The sequence below is a fragment of the Orycteropus afer genome, unplaced genomic scaffold (assembly GCF_000298275.1).
Source record: "Orycteropus afer afer isolate SDZICR_OR568_19922 unplaced genomic scaffold, OryAfe1.0 scaffold00498, whole genome shotgun sequence".
In the NCBI taxonomy this organism is placed as follows: Eukaryota; Metazoa; Chordata; class Mammalia; order Tubulidentata; family Orycteropodidae; genus Orycteropus; species Orycteropus afer.
The window spans coordinates 891,377-912,004 of NW_006922085.1; the positions used below are offsets into that span (position 1 = coordinate 891,377).

Here is a 20,628-nt window from a genome sequence, read left to right on the forward strand (position 1 = left end):
GGTGGAAATAAAATTTCTGAGTGAGCAATAAGCAGTATTTTTTCAGTCCTGGATTGTGAGATCTATATCTCTTCAGAAGCCAAATGACCCTGGAGTATGTCAGGAGAGAGATGGGAAATGGATATTAATATTGCCTAGTGTTAATATTGCCCTCATTTTGGGGACATTTTTTATTTGAAAATAACTTTTTTATGAGTAACGTGATACCTGAAATATTAGCAGTATTCTGTAATTATTTGATTATAGTAAAAGTATACTTTTTTAGTTACAGTTTCTCCCTGAAAAATTAATGCCTTGTCAACCTCTAAGGAACATTTAGGATTGAAATTGTGGTAGTTAACTTAGGGAATCTGAAGGATAAGAGTAAGGAAATGAATGGGCTTTCAAACCAGGAGAGGGAATTGGACATCCATTTTAACAGTACCAGTACCACAGGTTAAATTATTGTCAATTGTTAACTTCAAATACTTTATTGTTTTTAGAAAGTCATGTAACTCATGTCATTGTGCAAAAAAGGACGTCGGGGAGGTGTCCTCTTCGGACCACCTTTAACTTCACATGGGGGAAGGAGGAGGATCCACAACATCAACAGCCCAAGGCTGGTTCCTATGAAGTGGGAGATGGGGCATGCTACCACCCTACAACCGTTTTACCAGTTCTTGCCTCAACTGTCCCTCCCATAGCACACTCCTTCTCTGTTGGGTTCAGTAATTCATTACAGTGGCCACATAGAACTCACAGACAATACTCAAAATTATGGGCTTTATTAGGGAAGTTACAGGTTACAATTCAGGTTCAAGAACACTCGGGATACAATTCTTTGATCAGGACAGCCTTCCTTCTGCCATGACCCCAGGCACGCCTCTCTGGCTCTTAGCCTGGCCCCTACCTTCTTGGGCAAGTTTAGCTCTGCTGATAGGTGCTCCTCACCCTGCCAGCGGTGCTCCTCACCCTGCCAGCGAGGCTCCTGCCCAGAGGCACTCAGCTTTCTTGCTCTGTGGACTGGCATGCCCGCCACTCCATTTTTTTTGCCAATCTCTTGAGCTCTGTTGATTCTGCTGCTTTGCTGCTACTGTTGTTCTGCCAGCTGTCTCAACGTGGGGATCTTGGGCCAAAGCATGTGCTCCACTCCCGGTTTTTCTTTCTTGATGGCACTGAGATCCCCCTTTTCCACTTCTGGAATAGCTCATTTTAAGCCTAGCAAGATGGCAAGACTGACCAGTCCTCACGTTAGAGTTTTGTTCACCTTATTTGCACAGTCCTACCCCCACAAAGGTGCCATGTACCTTACTTACATTATTAGCAAGCTATTTAATCCCCTTGGTGGGCCACAAGCACCTCACATTTGTATATTTCCACCTAGTCATCTGGTGGGAATTACAAAGACCCATGGCTCGAAGAGTAAACCAAGTACTTCACTGCACCACACCATATAGTTATGATATTAGAAATTTTATTGAAACTTACAGTTTTTACAGCTTCTTTTTACTTGTTGTTTTGAATATGTTCACTTGTTAAAAAAATAAATTGTGCAAGCAAGATACCAATTTGAAAAATATAAATATAATTTTCTCTTTTTATTTTAGATGGAAATCATATGACACAGAATATTGGGTGCTATCTTCCTGACAGATCTTCAAGAATTGCAAGTATTCTTAATTCAAAGATAAACTTTTTCTGCTAAAGGGAAAAATACCATAGTTAAGTTCAATTGTGATTGGATGGTTCCATCATGCAGAACAATTTGGTTAATATCAAATAAGCTGCCAGTATATGGCTGCCCTAACATTAGTGTGCTTTTTTATAATTTGAGCATAAAACTTAGAGCCAGTATTATAATCACTATGTTCATAAAAAAAAGGTGGTTCCATTGTCCTTTAGGTTGATTACCTATTCAGTACACATTTATTCTTAATCTTTGTTTAAGAGAATGATTTTTTTTTTAAAGAGATTACTTCAAATAGACTTTACATTTAGTTTTGTATTTAATACAGATTTTTTAATGTGAATTATTTACATACAATTTAATCTAAATGTTCCTACATTTTAGGGTCCTATTTGTTTTTAGATTTAAATCACTAGTTGATAGGTTCCTTGTGCACCATCACTTGAAATAGTACTCCTGCAGAAAAATTAGAGAGTATTTGCTGAAATCTTTTCTGAGATGAGATTAGGATTTGTGACTGTTCTGTTTTCTCAACTAGTGTTTCTTATCATTTACATATAATTGAGTTCCATTTTTATCTGTAAGGATTTTTCAATAGCTGGTTCTATTTGAACTCTTTATTTCTTCACCCTAAATAGATCTGATTTTCCCTAGCCTTTATCCTAGTCAGGCAAAATATTTATATTGTTTTTTCACTGTTGGGTCTGTTTCTTTGCCTCTAAATATTCCTTTTAAAAGATTAGTAAAACCCTTTAAAACTGAAAAATAATTTAACTTTGTAGACTAGACAAGGATGTTGAATTGCTCCTCAGAAGAGGAGGAACTATGTGGCTTTTATTTTTCCTCTTAACTATGCACTTATTCTTCAGATATCTGAGAACGATGTCTGTGAAGCAGTGGTTTTCTTTTCCTACATATAATGGAAAGAAACTCTGTCTCTATGTATGTGCTGTGTGACCACACAGTGATGACAAGGAAATAATGCCTAAGACATTTGACTGCTAACCAAAAGGCTGGAGGTTCAAACTCAACCAGCCACTCCTCAGAAGGAAGATTGGGCAATCTTCTTCCATAGTGATAACTGCCTCAGAAACCCAAGGAGGGGTCGCTATGAGTTGGATCCAACTCAGCAGCAGTGAGTTTGGTTTGGAGTTAAACATTTAGGTATGTGGGCAGCCACCTGTGGGGATGTGCTTCTTTTCCTTTAAGGACTCTGGTGAGAAGGACAAGTCCATGGGAATTTGACTTCTTGACATGGAGCAGACATCCTTACCCTTTCAGGCCAGGCCTTTCATCTGAAGTTACCAGTGCATTGTCAGCCACTTCTGCCTCTCTGGAGATTTCACCTTGATAAGCCTGGGTAGGGAATGGTATTGAGGTTTCTAGTGTGAAACAGGAGTTGGAATAGGCTATAGTTGGCGTAGGGCCAATACTGTCACATCTTGATTCTTCATGAATGGCTTCTATTACAACTTCTCATGGAGAAAATGTTAACACTTGTTTTTTTCTTTTCTTCATTTAGAAGTCATAAACACTAATGCATTTGAGAAAGCGGTAAAAATTTTGGCGGGGAGGGGAAAAAGCAACTGCTTTCCTGACCTGCAGCTTTAGTGGATGCTAATATGTCTGTGGACATGAATAGCCAGGGATCTGACAGTAATGAAGAGGACTATGATCCAAATTGTGAGGAGGAGGAAGAGGAAGAAGACGAGGACCCTGGGGACATAGAGGACTATTATGTGGGAGTAGCCAGTGATGTGGAACAGCAAGGAGCTGATGCCTTTGATCCTGAGGAATACCAGTTTACCTGCTTGACCTACAAGGAGTCAGAGGGTGCCCTCAATGAGCACATGACCAGCTTAGCCTCTGTGCTAAAGGTGAGCAGTGTTGCCAGTTCTAAGTTTAATTCCCCTAATCAAATCTAAGGATAAGCTATTTGTTGTTAGCCAATGATTCCTGCAGACTGATTGAATGGCCCTGTAGCTTGAAATCAAGTTTAATTATATATTGCATCATTTGGAATACATTTGTTTGATTTACTTTGTTTTCAAATGTATAAACATTTAAGGTCTCAGATTCCCAAATTACTGAAAATTAGAGAAGAGTAGTAGGAGTAGATACAGAAAAGACAGACCAGAAATGCAGTCAGTGGCAGACTTATATGGACTAGCATTTGTTTCAGAAAGTGAATCTTAAGAAACTTGGAGGTAAGATGTGATAAGCATCAACATCTCCACTATTTTCTGCACAACCATGTTTGTGCGACTGATAAGTGTCTTGAGAGTAGCCTGTTCCCCCTGGTTTGCCCTGAATAGAAAGTGCTTCTGGGCTGATGAGCTCATTTGTTTCATATACTGATGACTAATGTCTAATGTTGAAAAAGATCAGTTTAGCAGTATTTAAGAAAAAACTAAATTCTTATAGTTTGTATTTCATTGATTTTTAATGGATTAAGTGATAAATATGGGAATTTTAAAGAATGAACAAAGTTGGTTATTCCCGCAAGAATCTTAATTTTAAGACTAGCGTGCTTTTTTGGTGTCTTATACCTCAGGTCAGTTATTCTTGCTATTTACACTTTCTTCTAATATTGGTCATTTTGTGAAAGTGGGGACATTTCATTTTCTGCTGACCTTCCTTGAGGAACTGTTAGGTGGATTTTGTTGTCTGCTCAACTTGAAGGTCAAGGGCACATAGGCATGATTTCAACCAAGTAAATTAAATTCTTTTGTTGATATTTAAGTGGAAACAACTAAGATATGCCATACATCATTTCTATAAAAGTTGTTTTTCTACTAATTGAGGGATTTTTTTTCCCAGGTGGTCAGCAAAGGCTAACTAATACCTTGGATTTAGATACTTAGAACACCTTACCAAGGCTTTAATAGCAACTGGATAAAAGCTGAAAGCTAAAGGTTTTTTTGTGACTCATTCCTAGAAGTGATTGCAGTCTTCCCCTCTTTGTCTCCCATGCTCAGCAGAAACTGAGGAATGGGGACCCATAGAACCTATGAATTTGGGATTTCTGCACTATAGTTATGTCAGAGCTGCTGAGACCTCTGCTTTCGAGGGCATTTCCCTGGCAGATAAAAGGCATCATGTTCCTTTTTTCCTCACTATGTACACCTCTCCTTTGCTGGTCAACTAGTTTGTTTTGTTTTAACCATATTGTCAGCTTTTACACAGTGTTTATATTTAAAATAAGAAAAAGAGTTGCCAGGAGTGTGGGTATGTGCTAGATAGTGCCAGTTGACCAAGTTCATCAGGATGTTCCCGTGTATGCACAAAAATGCCCAGTTTGTCACGTTTTATTTGTAGACTTTCCTGCCCTACAAGAGACGATTGGACCAGGCATTCATCCTTCCTACTTATTAGGCTGATATGGTTAGCCCCTTGGAAAGCTCCCCTTCACCTTTTCACCTTTAATACTTTCAAGGCTCCATTATCTATCTACCTTATGCTTTCCTCGGTGAGACTCATTGAGAGCCTCTAGAATATGGTCAAGTTGCCCTGCTTTAGTCCAGGGCTTCATGTCAGTTCTGCCTGGTTCAGTCATGGCCAAGGAAGCAAAACAGGAACAGACCTGAATTTTTAGAATTTGGGCGAACTAGAACAGTAACTAGAAAGGGAAAAATTATGGGTCGAAGCCCTGTTAGAAACTTAAATCTCCCATTAGAAAACAAGGACAGCATACATACTGCTTAGCGGCCAAATCTGTTGCCCATAGTATTTTGAGCAGAGTGGGAACCAATAATGCCCTTCTCAAAGATTGCAACAGACCATGCCACCCTTGTATGTGTTGCTCTCCACACTGCTGGCAATAACCCAATTTCTTGCATCAGGCTTCTGAAAGGAACCTCTTCTGAATCTCCTATTCCAGGGCTTTACTACATGTAATTTTTCCTATTCTGGTTATGGTTCCAGATAATCCAGATTTTAAAAATTTGGGTCTGTTCTGGTTTCATTTTACTGGCCACGACTGAACCAATTCGAATTGGTTTGATGCCCTGTGTTAAGTCTTACTGCCTAAACATTATAGCCTATGTACGTTAAAAAATGTATGCCGGTCTTTTGACTGTTTTCAGTTGTTTTGCCTTTTCATATATTTTTCTGTTATCTCTCCAGCTAGAAACTGTTTTGTACCTTGTCTTTCCCATCATTCCTGTCACATTGTTTCATCCATAGTAGCTATTGAATAATTTCTTGGATTATTTGTACGTTTTGATGATAGTAGCTACTGCTGCTTTTATAGGTATAGATCAGCTTTTGCTGTCCTTGTGAGCTAGATTCCCTAGTCCCTGCTGTATACCTTTCTCTACAGTCATGGAAGGGCATTGTCCTTAAAACCAAGAAGAGAAGGAGTAAAAATAACTTGGAACAGAGATGGAAGAAGAAAGATAAAAAAGTTGCAACAGGAAGGAGTGAAGGAAAAATGGGGCAAAGAGAAGAATAATTCACAGAAATGTAGATGATGGTGATGATGGTCTGGTACTGGTAGTGGTGTGTGTCATCGGGTCGATTCTGATTCACAGCCCTATATGATAGTAGAACTGCACCACAGGATTTCCTAAGCTGTAGTCTTTACAGGAGCGGAAAGGACAGGTCTTTTTCTCCCATGGAACCACTGGGTATATTTGAACAAATGACTGTTTGGTTAGCAGCCGAGCACTTAACTATTGTACCACCAGGACTCCTTTAGATGGTATAAGACTTTTTATTTATTTTTCTGGACCTCACTGAGGATCATGTCATTTTTTTCTGGGCCTGGGCCAGGGGTCCTGGCTCTTTTGGTGGGTTGGCCACACATAAAAGGACTCAGTAGTATTTTAAATGGCTTAGGAGTTTGATCAGGGAGGCTAGGCAGAAGCAGCTTGGTTCTGCCTAGAGGCTCGCTATTAAACAGATTTGTCCTAGCAACCAGCATTGCTTTTGTTTTTATAATTAGTATTTCTTGAGGATGAGATAGCATATTTCAAGTGCTGAGTTTACAGAATGGTGTTCACAGGTGCTTTGACAACTATGGATTCCCTGTCATGTGTGTCTGAGAATAGGGGTTAATAGTGATAGTCACTTAGTCATCTTTCTGTATCTCTAATTCCCCCTGGGTCATGGTGGTGCTTGCCTAACCACTGACATATTGAAATATTTAATTCTTTCGTAAGATTTAAGTGCTATTTGGCTAAAAGGAAATGGTGATGTGCAAATGTTTAAAATTAAAACCTCATTAACAGCTGACTATGAATAAAAGATGTCCACATTTGAGGGGTGGCTTGAATTTTTCACTGATAGTCATATGTGTGTTATTTGTTTTGTTGTGTGCTGGCAATTTCCTATGGATGAGCAATGGTCTAACCTTTTATTGTCTTTTGCAATTTGAAGTCTCTTAAGTTGAAAAATTCCTACCGTCTGGGACACTGGACTTTGGTTTACTTAGAGTTCCTGGTGTCAAAAGATAACTTCCTGTATGTGTTCCGGGACCAGTACATGAGTAAGATCATTAATCTGGAGAAAGGAAGGTACCCAGAAACTTGGATCAGGGGCTAAGGACAGACAGAAAAATGTTTATCTGTTATGGGGGTGAAACTATTGGTGTTGGAATATAGTGGCAAGATGCTGTCAAAATATTCTTTGAGAATGAACTATCATTTTATGTAAGTGGAGTAGTTATGAGAGATGAGGTGATTGCAAAGTGAGGTGTTGTGTTGCAGGAGAGGAGAAAAATCTCTGATAAGTAGGTATTTTTAGTTACTTTTTTTTACACACCCTATTTATTTTTACTCACTGCTGTAGAGTCAGTTTGACTCATAGTGACCCCTCCTTGGGTTTCTGAGGCAGTATCTCTACAGAAGTAGATTGCCCAGCCTTCCTTCTGAGGGGTGGCTGTGGGTTTGAACCACCATCCTTCTGGTTAACTATCAAATGCCTTAGGCATTACACCACCAGAGCTCCTTATTTTTATATGAAACTTATTTAAAAAAAAAAAAAAAAAAGACTGTGTTATTGTTACAGATGAGAAAGGGAGGTCCTTTCTAGCAAGAACAAGCATTGTTACTGCAAAAAGTGCAGTAGTTAGCCAGGAAGCATTTTGTCAATTATTCCTTGAATCATGTTAATATTGTGCCATGGAATTTACGAGGTTATTTGCTGACAAGCTGTTTGGGAAGGGGCTTAGCCACAGTAAAGCCCCAGACAGAGTATATGATGAGGAGACAGCTATGTTGGTGATGGGCCAAGTGTGTCTCCTGCTTGTTAAGTTCCCCTTCTCTCAGCCATATATTAGGGGTGTGGGCAGGAGAGGAAGAATATCTTCAAAGGTCCCACCCGGTTGCTTCAGGAGGACAAGGAAATAGGCCACTTTGGGCTAAATCTAGTCTGTGGAGCTCTGCAGTGAGCTCCCAGAGCTTTGCACTGAGGCAGGAGAATCTTGAAGGTATAGTAGGGCAGTACAGGTAACACAAGTCCAGGTCTCACAGGATGATGAGCATATGAGTGAGAAGGTTATTTTCTGGATTGGCATGACAGACTAAGATATACAGGTAAAACCAAAAGCCAAACTCATTGAAGTAAATTCTGATTCATAATGATCCCCATTTCGCTTCCAAGTCTGTAAATCTTTCCAGAAGTAGACTGCCTCATCTTTCTTCTGTGGAGTGGCTGGTGGATTCAAACCACCAGCCTTTTGATTAGCAGCCAGGTGGTGCCTTAACTGCTACACCACCAGAGCTCCTATATGTAAAAGGGAGCAACACTTGGAGGATCATTAATAATGCAGCCTGGAACATCTTTACTATTAGAGGAGATGAAAAGATTTTTAAAACTTCTTCAACATATGAGTGTTTAGTCAGTGCTTCTGAAACCTGTGTTCCCCAGATAATATTGTAAATATTTTTACTGTAGTTCTTGCTCTCTGAATTGCTGTGTTAACTGCAGTTGAGCAGGGAAAATGTTCCACTAGAATACTCTATTCTGCCACCCTCTTGCTTAAATTTGTTTCAAAATCTAATGTTTTCTGTTCAGCAGAATGTGGCTGGAAAATCTTTTTCAGATTCTTCTGTGGATCATTTTCCCCCTTTGTGAATGAATAATGATGAGTTTTCATGGCTTCAAACTCTTGAGTGCAATGGAAGTCTTTGTAGCTCTGTGTTCAAAACAACCTGATATTTGTGCTTTTGTCACTGGTAGCATGAGCAATTAATGTTATTTAGCCTTTACTTATACATAGCACCAAGTTCTTATATAATTTCTGGTAAAGACTTTAATTATTAAATTGATTTTCTTGTTTCTTGGTATAACTGAACTTAAAACTACCATAGTTTTACTTATTTATGAATTTATCACTTAATCAAATAATGATTTTGGTGTTATTACTCATGGGAACGTGGCTTCAGTCTGGGCCTAGTGACACTTAGGTTTGTATGCTGAGAAGCTGTCTGATTTCTATTTTTGTGACTTCACGTCAGGCTTCTTTCTTTGCATGCCTATATGTGAAGAATCTAAGTTAAATGCCTTTATTTCAAAAAAACTTGGCTGATAGTGGATGTGTTGACATATCTCACGATCCTTTAGTCTGGAAGTCTTGATTTGTGTTTTGCTGATGTATGAATTTATTTTTAAAAAGAAAGATGAGGAATGTACAGAGTGACATTGAGAATTGCTTAAGTATACTTCGTGCTAGGGTTATCCCTATCGTGCCAGCTTAGAAAGTTTATTGTCATCACTGACTTTGTATGCTCACTTTGTACCTGGCACCACACACAACATACTGCCTTCCAGAAAAGAGACTCTTCATCAGATTCAAGGCCTGCTTTCATTCTTGCCTAGTTGTTGTGCTTTTGTATTTCTTTAGGAATCATGGGCACCGTGTGTAGTCAAGGGTGATTGTAATCCCACAGTGGGGTCCTAATCCTGAATTTGTATTAAAATTGTCGTTGTCAAGGTAGTATTTTCTATGGTGTTAAAAAAGAAAAAAATGACTATCACTCATAATTCTGTTAGCCTAAAATAAAATTTTCTTCTTTGCCTGTCATTGTTCATGTCTTGTCCATATTCATACATAATACTGTGCTGCAGTTCATTCATTCAGCCAGTATTTATTGATCACCTACTATGTGCTGGGCACTAGACATACAGCCATAAGCAAAACAGACAAAAATTCCTACGTTGGTAGATACTACATTTTAGTAATCATTGTGTACATATATTTATGTATTCTGTTTTTTCCCCGCATATCTCAAGTGTTTCCCTGGTTTTTACTTCATTCTCATGAATTTCTCTAAATGGCCATATAGTACACCATATTTTTCTTGAGTCATATATAATCTGCACAAGCTTTCTTCTTTGGGCATGTAGTGGAGTTACAGTTGTTGGGGAGTAGGCATATTGCTGTGAACATCTTCATGGATGTGGCCTTTGTGTCTGTGGACAGTGAATAAAGAACCTGAGCTAGTGGTCAGATGATCAGGTTCTAGTCCTTTTTCTGCTACTTAATATGATACGACCTTGGGCAAGTCACAACATCTTCTTTAAGGGTCAGTTTCCCATCTGTTAAATGATAGTAATTAACTTCTTTCACAACATTAAATGAGATAGTACATGTAAAGTATTGAGTGTTCAAACCAAGTTGCTTGGTGATGGTGGAGGCAGGGCAGAAGCAGTGAATTGGGAATGTTACTTTCACATGTTTGCTGCAATTCGTTAAAACATATTCTCAGGATTATGCATCTTGAGTTAGGAACCACATCAAGGAAGGTTCTGGGTGATAATATTATTGACTGAGTTTGCACATCATAGTTGGGTCCTGAGTCTGCATGTGATTGGATCATGGACTTGAGATTCTTTTACCTTCATCTAGAGCCCCTGGTGCCCTTTCCCAAGGGTCCACTGATTAAAAAAAAAATTAAAATGACACAAAATGAATTTTGAATTGGAGCCAGGAAAAGGATAAAGGAGAAAATAGCCTGTCTGTTGTTCCTGCATTTCTCATCTGCTGCAGTGTTTGGTCTTGTGCTTGTATTGAAAGGACTGTTTTTATTGGAGTGCTTACTTGACTTTAGGCCCTTATTATTGAGGCACCCCCTTTTCTGTGATTTTTGCTCTATTATAAATCTGCCCCTGCCCCCCCCCCTTTTTTTTTACTTTCTTGTTCTTCTTATTCTAGGAAAAATTTGAGATAATAGATCATTGTTGTGTGTCATCAAGTTGATTCTGACTCAAAGCGACCCTATAGGACAGAATAGAATTGCCTCATAGGGTTTCCTAGACTGAAATCTTTACAGGAGCAGATTGCCAGATCTTTTCTCCCACAGAGCAGCTGGTAGGTTCAAATTGCTTACCTTTCAGTTAACAGCTTAGCACTTAACCATTGCACCACCAGAGCTTCTTGGAATTAGATTAGTGTGTCCAAAAGAGAGAGGAGTTGTAAGCAAGATTTGAGAAAGCTGCAGAGTGAGGTAACAGGAAGGTTCTCAGCTTGCTTTTCCTAAAATGTCTATCTAAACTGACATGAATTGTCAGAACAGTAAGTTTATGTTGTATTCCCTTTTCTTTTAATGATCATGAGCCTTTATAAACTTGAAATGGTTTCACAGTGGTAACCACAAATAGAGAAAAATATAGGCAGACTGAGTAAGAAGTTTGTTGGGAAGTTTTAATAGAACAGAGCTGTTATGAACCAAGAATGATCTCTACCTGGGAAAGATGATCTCTTTGACCAAAAGTTTCTTTCTTGACCAATATACATTCTACTTGCTCTCATCTCTTTCATTTTTATTTTAAACCTTTACCAGTCTCTTCAGTGCTGTTGCCTTCGTTTCCTAGAGTCTGTAGATAATCTTATTTTCTTATATAAGAAATAACAGTAATGTCCTCAAATGAGGCTTCTTGGTTCTCTGTTAAGTCCACCTCTGTAAATGGGAAAGTTGAGAATTTAACCTCAGAGTTTTACTACTATATGTAAATAGAAAACATACTTGTCAGAGGGCTTTCTTGAAGCCAGCTGACTCCCAAGTAGAGATCCTCTCTGAGGTGAACAGCACCCAGTATTCACCTCCCAGATGTATACCACCTCACAAATGAATGGTTCTCAGCTTAGGGTGCATATCAGAATCAGTTGTGGCAGTTCTAATACAGAAACCTGAACTTCATATAGGCTTAACTCCTTCAGGAGTTGAGGTCAAGGCATTTTACATGATATTCATGTAAAGTATGAAAAAAAATTGTGAAATTGTTCAGGTATTATTCAAATGAGAAGGAAAGGTGCTTACTTTCTTTGACTGCTGAAAGTGTGTATCCAACGGTCAGAGTGTACTGGTTTCATAACTAGATGGGTTAGGATTTAAACTGCCTAGCTATACTCACAAGTGGGATAACTTTTCAGAAGTGTTTTTTATATCTAAGTGGGACTTCATGTTTCTTTGATTATCAAGGTAAAAGTGGGTTCTTACCATATCCATTTTGATCTGTAAAGATGACAAATGGTCTGTGTGATAATAAATACAATACTTTGTAGTAGAACATGTCACATCTATTTTTGCTGGCTTATTTTTGCTGGCTTCTGTTTCAGACTGATTGGCTGCATTCACAAACCTTTGTGTCACTCCCCCCCCCCCCCCAATTTAAGAATATCATGAAAATGGAAGTAGAGGCATATAAATGTTATCAACTCATAATAACAAAGAGTAGGGATTGGCACATGGGAACATCATTGCACATGAAAGCCAGTTTGTCTAGCAGATCCTTGAAGAGGCTTTGGCTCCAATTTGACTGACAAAAACTGGAAGAAAGAAATGTGCTGCAAATGGGGGAAAGGTCTGTATATGTAACATTCAACCCTGTCCCTGTTTGGCCTCCATTCGGGGGGTGGAGGGACAACTACTTATTTTTAAGAAATGGAATAAACGAGGAGTAACAGGACCCTTGGAATGTGAGATTTGACTGATCTTATTTGTCATATTGGGAGACCGTGAGTACCAGCTACCTCTTACTGATCACTCTAAAGGAAAGCCTATCAGTTCAAAGTTTCTGTCCGTGTGCACAGAGTTTAAGATTCACTTTCCTCGCCACCCTTTTTTTTAAATTGATGTAATAGTTGCAAACTGTAAAATTAACCATATTAAAATATATAATTCAGTGGCATTTAGAACATTCAATCAGTTTATGAGGACCTTTTTTTTTTAAATGGGAATGGCTAACCAAGAATCACCAGACATTTGAAGAAAACATGCAAAGTGAAAGAGAAACAGAAAATTTGACTAAAATGAACCAAAACAGGGACCAGAAAATAATTTTATTTAAAACACACTAGTTAATATTCTCCAGGATATTCAAGATGTGGCATTTATAAGCAATCAAAGATACCATGAAGAAGAAGCAATCAGAATTTTTTAAAAAAAGCTCATGGAGTTGAACATTTACCTCAAGTAGATACACTCCTTGGAGAGAACTATCATGGGAGAAAGAAGGGCTGCTTATGCACAGGGAGACAGCTCAGGGGGCAGGAGTCCATGGAGGGATGGACACAGGGAAGAGGTAACTACAGGGAGGAAGTGGGAGGGGAGCTGCTGCATTGTGGTAAACTGTGGTCAATGTCATGAGACAAAGTATATGTGAACCACTGTATGGAAAGTAAATTTGCTCTGTGAACCTTCACCCAAATCACAATAATAATAATAATAATAAAAAGATTTTAAAAAAAAGCTCATGGAGATGAATTTCAGACCTGCCAAGTTAAAAAATATTCTGTAGATAGATAGAAGATAAATTCAAGAAAATCTCTGAATATATGAATTCAGAGGAAAAAATGCAGAGGATCAATCTAGAAGCTCTAATATCAAATAGGGAAGTGAGAACAGAAAATTGAAGGAGAGCAAAAATTAAAAGCATGAATAGAAAATTTCCAGGAGCTAAAGAGAGGGACAGTTTTCATATTGAGAGGGCCTACCCTTTGTCCGGGAGCTCTGGTAGCATAGTGCCTAAGGCATTTGAGTGCTAACCATTCGACTGCTAGATGAGGCAATCTACTTCTGTAGTGATACTGCCTTGGAAACCCAAGGAGGGGTCGCTATGAGTCGAGTCTGACTCGATGGCACATAACAACAACAACAACAACCCTTTGCCCAGAAGAATAAAGACCCACTGCTAGAACTGGTACTGTGAGATTTCAGAAAAACAAGGATAGAGAATAAAACCTAAAAATTTCCTTAAAGATATAGTAGGCATTCTAAAATAAATGGGAATCAACCATCTCGTTAGCAGTAGTGACAAACAGAAGACAGTAGAGCATTGGTCTTGAGTCCTGAAGGAAATGTTTGTGTACCTAGAATTCTGCTATTGCAAAATAAGCTCATTTTCAGGCATGCAAGGACTCCCAAACTACTTTCCTTGTATCTTTTTTGAAGTAGTTCTTGGGGATGAAGATCAAGAAAGAGGAAGCTAAGAGATAGAGGAAATGATTGAATAAACCTAGTATTCCAAGAATCTCTTCATGTCAGTTGTACAACAGACCTGGGAAACATTGAGCTTAAATTTGAACAGAATTTTAGTGAGATCCAAGAGAATTTTCTTCAAGAATAGGAATGAAATGGATTCCAAGCAATAGATGGAAAGAAGAAACTGGAAGATAGTAAGGGGTATGGTGAAGAAACCATAGAACTCTGAAAGGGAGGGGGAAATCAGAATTGCCATGCAAAGCAAAAAAACTACACATACACAGAAATCATGACCAAATATAAAGCAGACATGGGACATGAGTATGTGTAATCGGTGACGAGTAAAGAGAATGTATTTGTGGCTAATGTAGGAACATTTCCTATATTACCCACGGGTAGTGAAGTTGGGGAACTATAAAGAAGAAAATGCAGTTGTGGTCTTATTGACAGTATCTGAAAGTTACAAAGATAACCCACAAAGAACTAAAAATAGTAATTTAAATGTCAGATTTGGGGCTTGGAAGGGAAGACAGAGGTAATTGTTGTTGGGTGCCATTGAGCTGATTTCAACTCACAGTGACCCACTGTGACCATAAAACTGCCCATGGATTTCCCAGGCTATAATTCTTTTTTCTTTTTATTTTAAAAATACATTTTATTGAAATACAATTTATGTACAGTGAGGTACACAAAACTAAAGTGGCATGGGTCAGTGCCAGGCTATAATTCTTATGGGAGCAGATTGCTAGGTCTTTCTGCCATGGAGCTACTGAGTAGATTTTAACTACCAGCCTTTTGGTTGGTTAGCAGCTGAACGCTTAGACATTGCAGCAGTAGGGCTCCTTGGGGGTGGTATAAGTAAGCTAAATCTGATAGAGAATGCTATGGTATCAGTGATGTTGGTAACAACCAGAAGAACCTAGAGAAACAACTAGGAGTATATGCTGGATAGGAAGACTGGGGAGGGGAAGGGAGAAATGGCGTTGGGGTGGTGTTCCTTTTCATTTAAGTGCTTTTTTATGAGCAATTTTATTTTCTTATTCCTTGGTAATTGGAGTAGGTGAGGAATTTGTTGATTCCTAGTCAACAAATGTTTCTTGGGTATCTTCTGGTCTAATTTTCAGATAGGTGTTGGGAGAAATGGAGAAAAGTTTGACCTCTAAGAACTTAAAGGTCTCTTTCCCTTTAGTTTCTACCCTCTCCTTTTTTAGAATTGCTAGAGAGGAGGTATAAATAATAATAAATTTTCTACTTCCATTTCATATTTTTCTCATATATTTACCAAAAGCACCACTTAATCTCACTGTGTTGAAAAACTTGAAGTGGCTTCTCCAGAGTCCAGTCTGAGTGCCTTCCCATTGCTCTTTTCCATAATCCATATGCTTGATATTTGCCTCCTCAAACCTCTTATCAAGGTCTCTGTCCTTTCTGTAACTCTCGGGAAACCTCTTAACCCTCTGTCCTTTTTTAACTTCCTTAGAGAAGCTGGTATGTCCATGGCTGCTTCTCTTAGATTGTGCATCCCCTGAGGGCTTGGAAGACTTTGGCACCTGCTTGTGTTCTGCAGGAAGATGTGGGTGCAGTGTCTGAGACTGGACCACCAGAGAGAGGCAGAGGGTGGTGCTAGTATATGGGGTCTAGTGCTGGCACAGGCATTGTTCTAGATGCTTGGATATGGCAGAGTAGGGAATAGACCAAAAAAATCTCTGCCCTTGAGGAGGTTCCACTCTGAGAATGGTTATCTTTAAATAAAAACTGAGTCATGTATTTTGAGCATAATTAAAGGACTAAGTAAGGACAATAGTCAGTGGTGTAAAAGCTGCCTTTGAAACATGTTATTTGAGCCTGCAGCTTTGCCAGTAATCTGTAATACTTTCTGAGGTAACCTCCCTCTGAGGATGAAGGGGACTTGGATGGTATTGGCCAGCTAGCATGTGGTGGTCCCTCTTCTTTGCCTTGTCACAGAATTAATAGTTGGAAGAGACAGAATATTGTTTGAAATCATTTCTGGACAAGATGTCTGTAGTTACATAGTAGGAGACTTGGCTTTTAGTTGTATTGTGTGCACTTCATCCATCAGCAGCTCCCATGTGTATTTCTTTTGCTTGTGTTTGCAAGGAGTGACCTTGATTTGCTGGAATGGTGGTCATCCTGCCTATAAGGCATCCCCTTGGAAATCTGTTAGAATTCTCAAACGAGCTAACTATACTAGCCTTTTGTACTAAGTACTTCCCAGAGGGTTTTCATTGCAATGTACCCTAAAATATACACTGGCCAGGATTTTCTTGACAATCTAGAGGGTAGAAAGTGGGTGGGGTATAGAATGGTGAGGCTAGGTACTAGTTGATGTTGGAGCTGGGTGATGGGTACATGAAGTTCATTTACTTTACACTTTTGTAGATGTTTGGAATTTTTCATAATAAAAAAAAGGGACCCTCATGGTCAAAGAATGATGGCTTAATTTTCATTGTATTATGTTTTGCATAAATAACCTTTTATTTAGTGGAGGCTTTGTTTTTTAGTAATGATTTCAATGCTTGGAGACCATAGCAGTTAAGACTGAGTTTAAGTTAGACTAATGGGAAATCTTCAAATCTCTTTATTAATCAGATTTTGAAAAGCATGAATAACATGTGAATGCCTTAGTTACAAGTCAGCTGTCCCTGCAATGGACCTGGAAAGATAAATTAAAAGGGAGAAAAGTTCAGATCAGGAACCAGAGAGCTGACCTTTTAGAAACTGAGAGTATGTGTATGTTAAGTTTGGGAGATGTGAAGTCCCATCTCTTAAATTAGACTTAGGGGTGAGCCATGCCTATGATCAGAGGCCCTGTGGGACCCCACCACCACTACCATCGATGCTGATTTTGTCTCATTCTAAGCTGGTATTCACCTTTGCCTCTGTACTTTAACCTTATTTCTTATTCTTACCCCTCTATTACTTTCACCTCTCAAGACCCAAATCCATCCATCTAGATATCTCTAGGCTAGTTTTCCTATGCCTTGTCCCTGTCTATCCCAGGCCAAGAAGGTGGCCCACAGTATACTCCCTTCATCTCTGCTTTTTAGTGCATTAACTAATGTTAACAAATGTGATTGGACCACCCAACTGGCTTAACACAGCTGAGGCATGGAAATCCATTCATATCAAAGATTTCAGGCAGTTGGCAAGCAACAATTTTAAATAAAAATTGAAACTACCACCTGTATTTTTTCAGGCCGTTGATGCTCACTGCCATCAGCTGCATCCTCCCTATGGCACTGGTAAGTGTGGGAAGGGCTGGTGACAGTTTTGGTGGGCTGCTGGATTTTTTTTTTTTTTTTCTGGGGGAGAAATCTATTTGCAACCTGTGTTGTTAACTTGTCCCCAAGGACTAGACAGTTTGAACTAGCTATAGTAGACTAAAAAGATGAAGAAGCAACTGGCCATACTCAAGGTTTTTCTTGAGGAACTGTTGTCAGGAGCATAGGCTATTCATTGTGTGCCTTGATCCTCACATAAAAATAGCATGTTCTTGTGTTGTTTTGAACAGTAACCATATCAATATTCAAGTGCTCTGAGGTATCAAATAAAATTTCCTGAAAGTCTTAAAATAATTGTTTTTAGAAGATAGGTATTGGTTATATATTAGAAAAGACCCTAAATGCTGTATATGTTTATCGTTTCCATCAGTTGCAGGGCTTATCTCCCTCTGGTACTGTAAGTTCTCTGTGGGCAGAGAATTTAAGAAATGTTTGCTACAATGATTAAATTAAAATTCTAATAGAAACTTGCTTGAATTTTTTACTTTGGGGGCTTTTGGTGGAAACTGGAAATTTGTGGCTGTCATTTACTAACATTCTTTAGGTGGACTTGTTTTAAAAAAACAAAATTATTTCACCACAGTATAGCATTCTGCTTAGGGACCTAATGGGAAAATACATGCTGAGTAAAGCCCACAATCTGATTGCTGCTGAAGTTACCTTATCTAAGCTTCTGAAACCTTAGTGTTATCTCTTTCTTGTGAGACCCCACACTGATCCAAGCCAGCACATTGATGTTTACACTTTCACTTCTTTGGTCTCTGATATCCTTAGATGGTTGAAGAAAGTATCTCTAGAATATCTTTTGAAATGCTGAGGTTGTGCATATGTGTGCTTTTAACCATGAGACAGAATGGACTTAAAGGCATCTAACCACCACTGCCACCACCATGTCAGGAACTGTTTGCTGGCAACAGTGGTGAAAGCATTCAAACACACTTGACCTCGCTTTTACCTCTGTGAGAAAATCTCAGCGTCATTGGCCTTCATCCTAGATTCCCCGTCTCCACTCTCTACCCCCAGCCCTGCATGTGAAACAGGGATAGAATTATATGATACATTTACTGCATTCTTTATCATAAACATAAAGGAGAACTTGACTCCCCAGTAGCTGTTTACTCCTTGAGGTATCAGTGTATAGTGTAACCAACTGGTAACTGCTGAACATGTTTTGTGGGCCTGTGTGGGGAGATACCTTAAATTTTCTGTCACAAAATATAGAGGGTGGCAGAAAATCTTTGGGAAATACTGATAACCAGATGCATAGTTCTTTTTGACATGCATGTAGCTAAATGTTTCTTAAAATAAAGTTCTGCAAGCCATCTGAGAGTGTTGAGGTCATAAATGCAGAGATGATTCCATAGTCCTTTCTAGCTAGAGGGAGAGCTGCCAGCAGCTTCTGACCCATGATGCAGGGTTGGAAGGGGGCATAGTAAGGGAAAACAAAGGCAAAGAAGGTAGACTGCATTTGGCCTCTGCTCTGACCCCATCTTTGTCTCTGAAAGCCTTTTCTGGACCTTCCAGAGACTTGAGGGTACCCATTAGTCTTTGCTGAACTTGATAACACTACTTGCCCTCCTTCCCTACCTTTCTTAGGTACACTTGTTTCCCCAGTCCCAGGAAAAATGAGAGAGGAGCTCTTGTGCTTGCAGCTTATACTCACATTGACCAAAGCTCAGGTCAGGAAGTGAGAGGGCAGGCCTTAGAGAAGTGCCCTGTAGAACAGCAGCATTTAAGGAGATGGTCAACTAGGAACAGAGCATTCAATGAAACATGGAGAAGGTCTGGTCAGAGGAATTCAAAGAGAGGGCCTGATGGATTCTTGTGAAGTTAACTGTGTTAGGTGCCATGGAGATGTGTATGGAAATTATATGAATTCATATTAAAATTTATATTGTGTAATCAATGAACCTTTGGTTAAAACTCTGAAGACAGGGACAAGGTATAGGACAACTAGCATAAAGCTTTTTTTAGAGTTTCCATTTGAGAATTTTAAGCAAAAGGTCAAAGTGAATTACCTGATGCAGCAGTACAAGGGTCAGCCCTTTGTGGATTTTATTTGTTTATGCAAGTGATTTCCATTAAATTAATTTGGCAAAGCTTTTCCCCCTAGTTTATCTTGAAAATTTAAAACACACAAAGTTTAAAGAACTGGACAGGGAACATCTATGCCTGCCATCTAGATTATATAATTTCTAATCTTTTGTTACATTTGCTTCATCACATGTCTATCCATAGTTTAATTTTTTGACAGCTTTATTGAAGTATTATTTACATACCATTAAATTAATCCATTTTAAAGTGTGCCGTTTAGATGAGTATCATACAACCATCACATTTTATGTTTTAGAACATTTCTATTATCCACAACATTCACTTGTGGCTGTGTACGGTCAATACCTACTCCTAGCCCCAGGCAACTACTGATGTTTTTGTCTGTATAGTTTTCGCCTTTTCTAGATATTTCATATGAATAGAATCATAAAATATCTGGTCTTTTGTACCAGACTTCTTTAATTTAGCATGTTTTTGTTTTTGAGGTTCATCCGTGTTATATATGTGTAATTTATTAGTGAATAATACTCCATTTTATGTAGAATACCACATTTTATTTATCCATTAATCATTTGATGGACTTTTGGATTATTTCTAGTTTCAGGCTATTAAGAGTGATGTTGCTCTGACAGGTCTTTATGTATGCATACATTTTTATTTCTCTTGAATAGATACCTAGAAGTGGGATTGCTACTTCATATAGTACATGTATGCTTAATGTTTTAAGCAGCAGCCGAACTGTTTTTCAGGGTAGTTCTGCTTTTCCACATTTCCACCACGTTGTTAGGAGCTCTGATAGCACAGTGCCTAAGGCATTTGACTGCTAACCAGAAGTCTGGTGGTTCAAACCCACCAGCCACTCCTTGGAAGGAATGTTGGGCAATCTGCTTCCATAGTGATACCACCTCAGACACCCAAGAAGAGGTCGCTATAAGTTGGGTTCGACTCAATGGCACATAACAACAAGCACCACAACATTGTTTAATGATACCTGTTTATCCACATCTTTGCAAGCACTTGATATTGTCAGATCTTTTGGATTATAATCTTTCTTGTGAGTTTGAAGTGCTATCTCTGTTTGATTTCCTAATAACTAATTAGTTATTAGCTCCCTAATAACTAATTAGTTATTAGCTCCCTAATAACTAATTAGTTATTAGCTCCCTAATAACTAATTAGT

General features: G+C 38.7%; 1 protein-coding gene across 1 annotated transcript in view; it reads left to right on the forward strand.

Annotated features, from left to right (window-relative positions):
• Positions 1-3,288: 3,288 nt before the first annotated feature.
• ARIH2 (ariadne RBR E3 ubiquitin protein ligase 2) overlaps positions 3,289-20,628 on the forward strand; it is a 49,401-nt gene continuing 32,061 nt past the window's right edge. The window contains exon 1 of the mRNA XM_007955308.2: positions 3,289-3,543. Coding sequence (XP_007953499.1) covers positions 3,289-3,543 — 255 coding nt within the window. The remainder of the gene's footprint in view (positions 3,544-20,628) is intronic.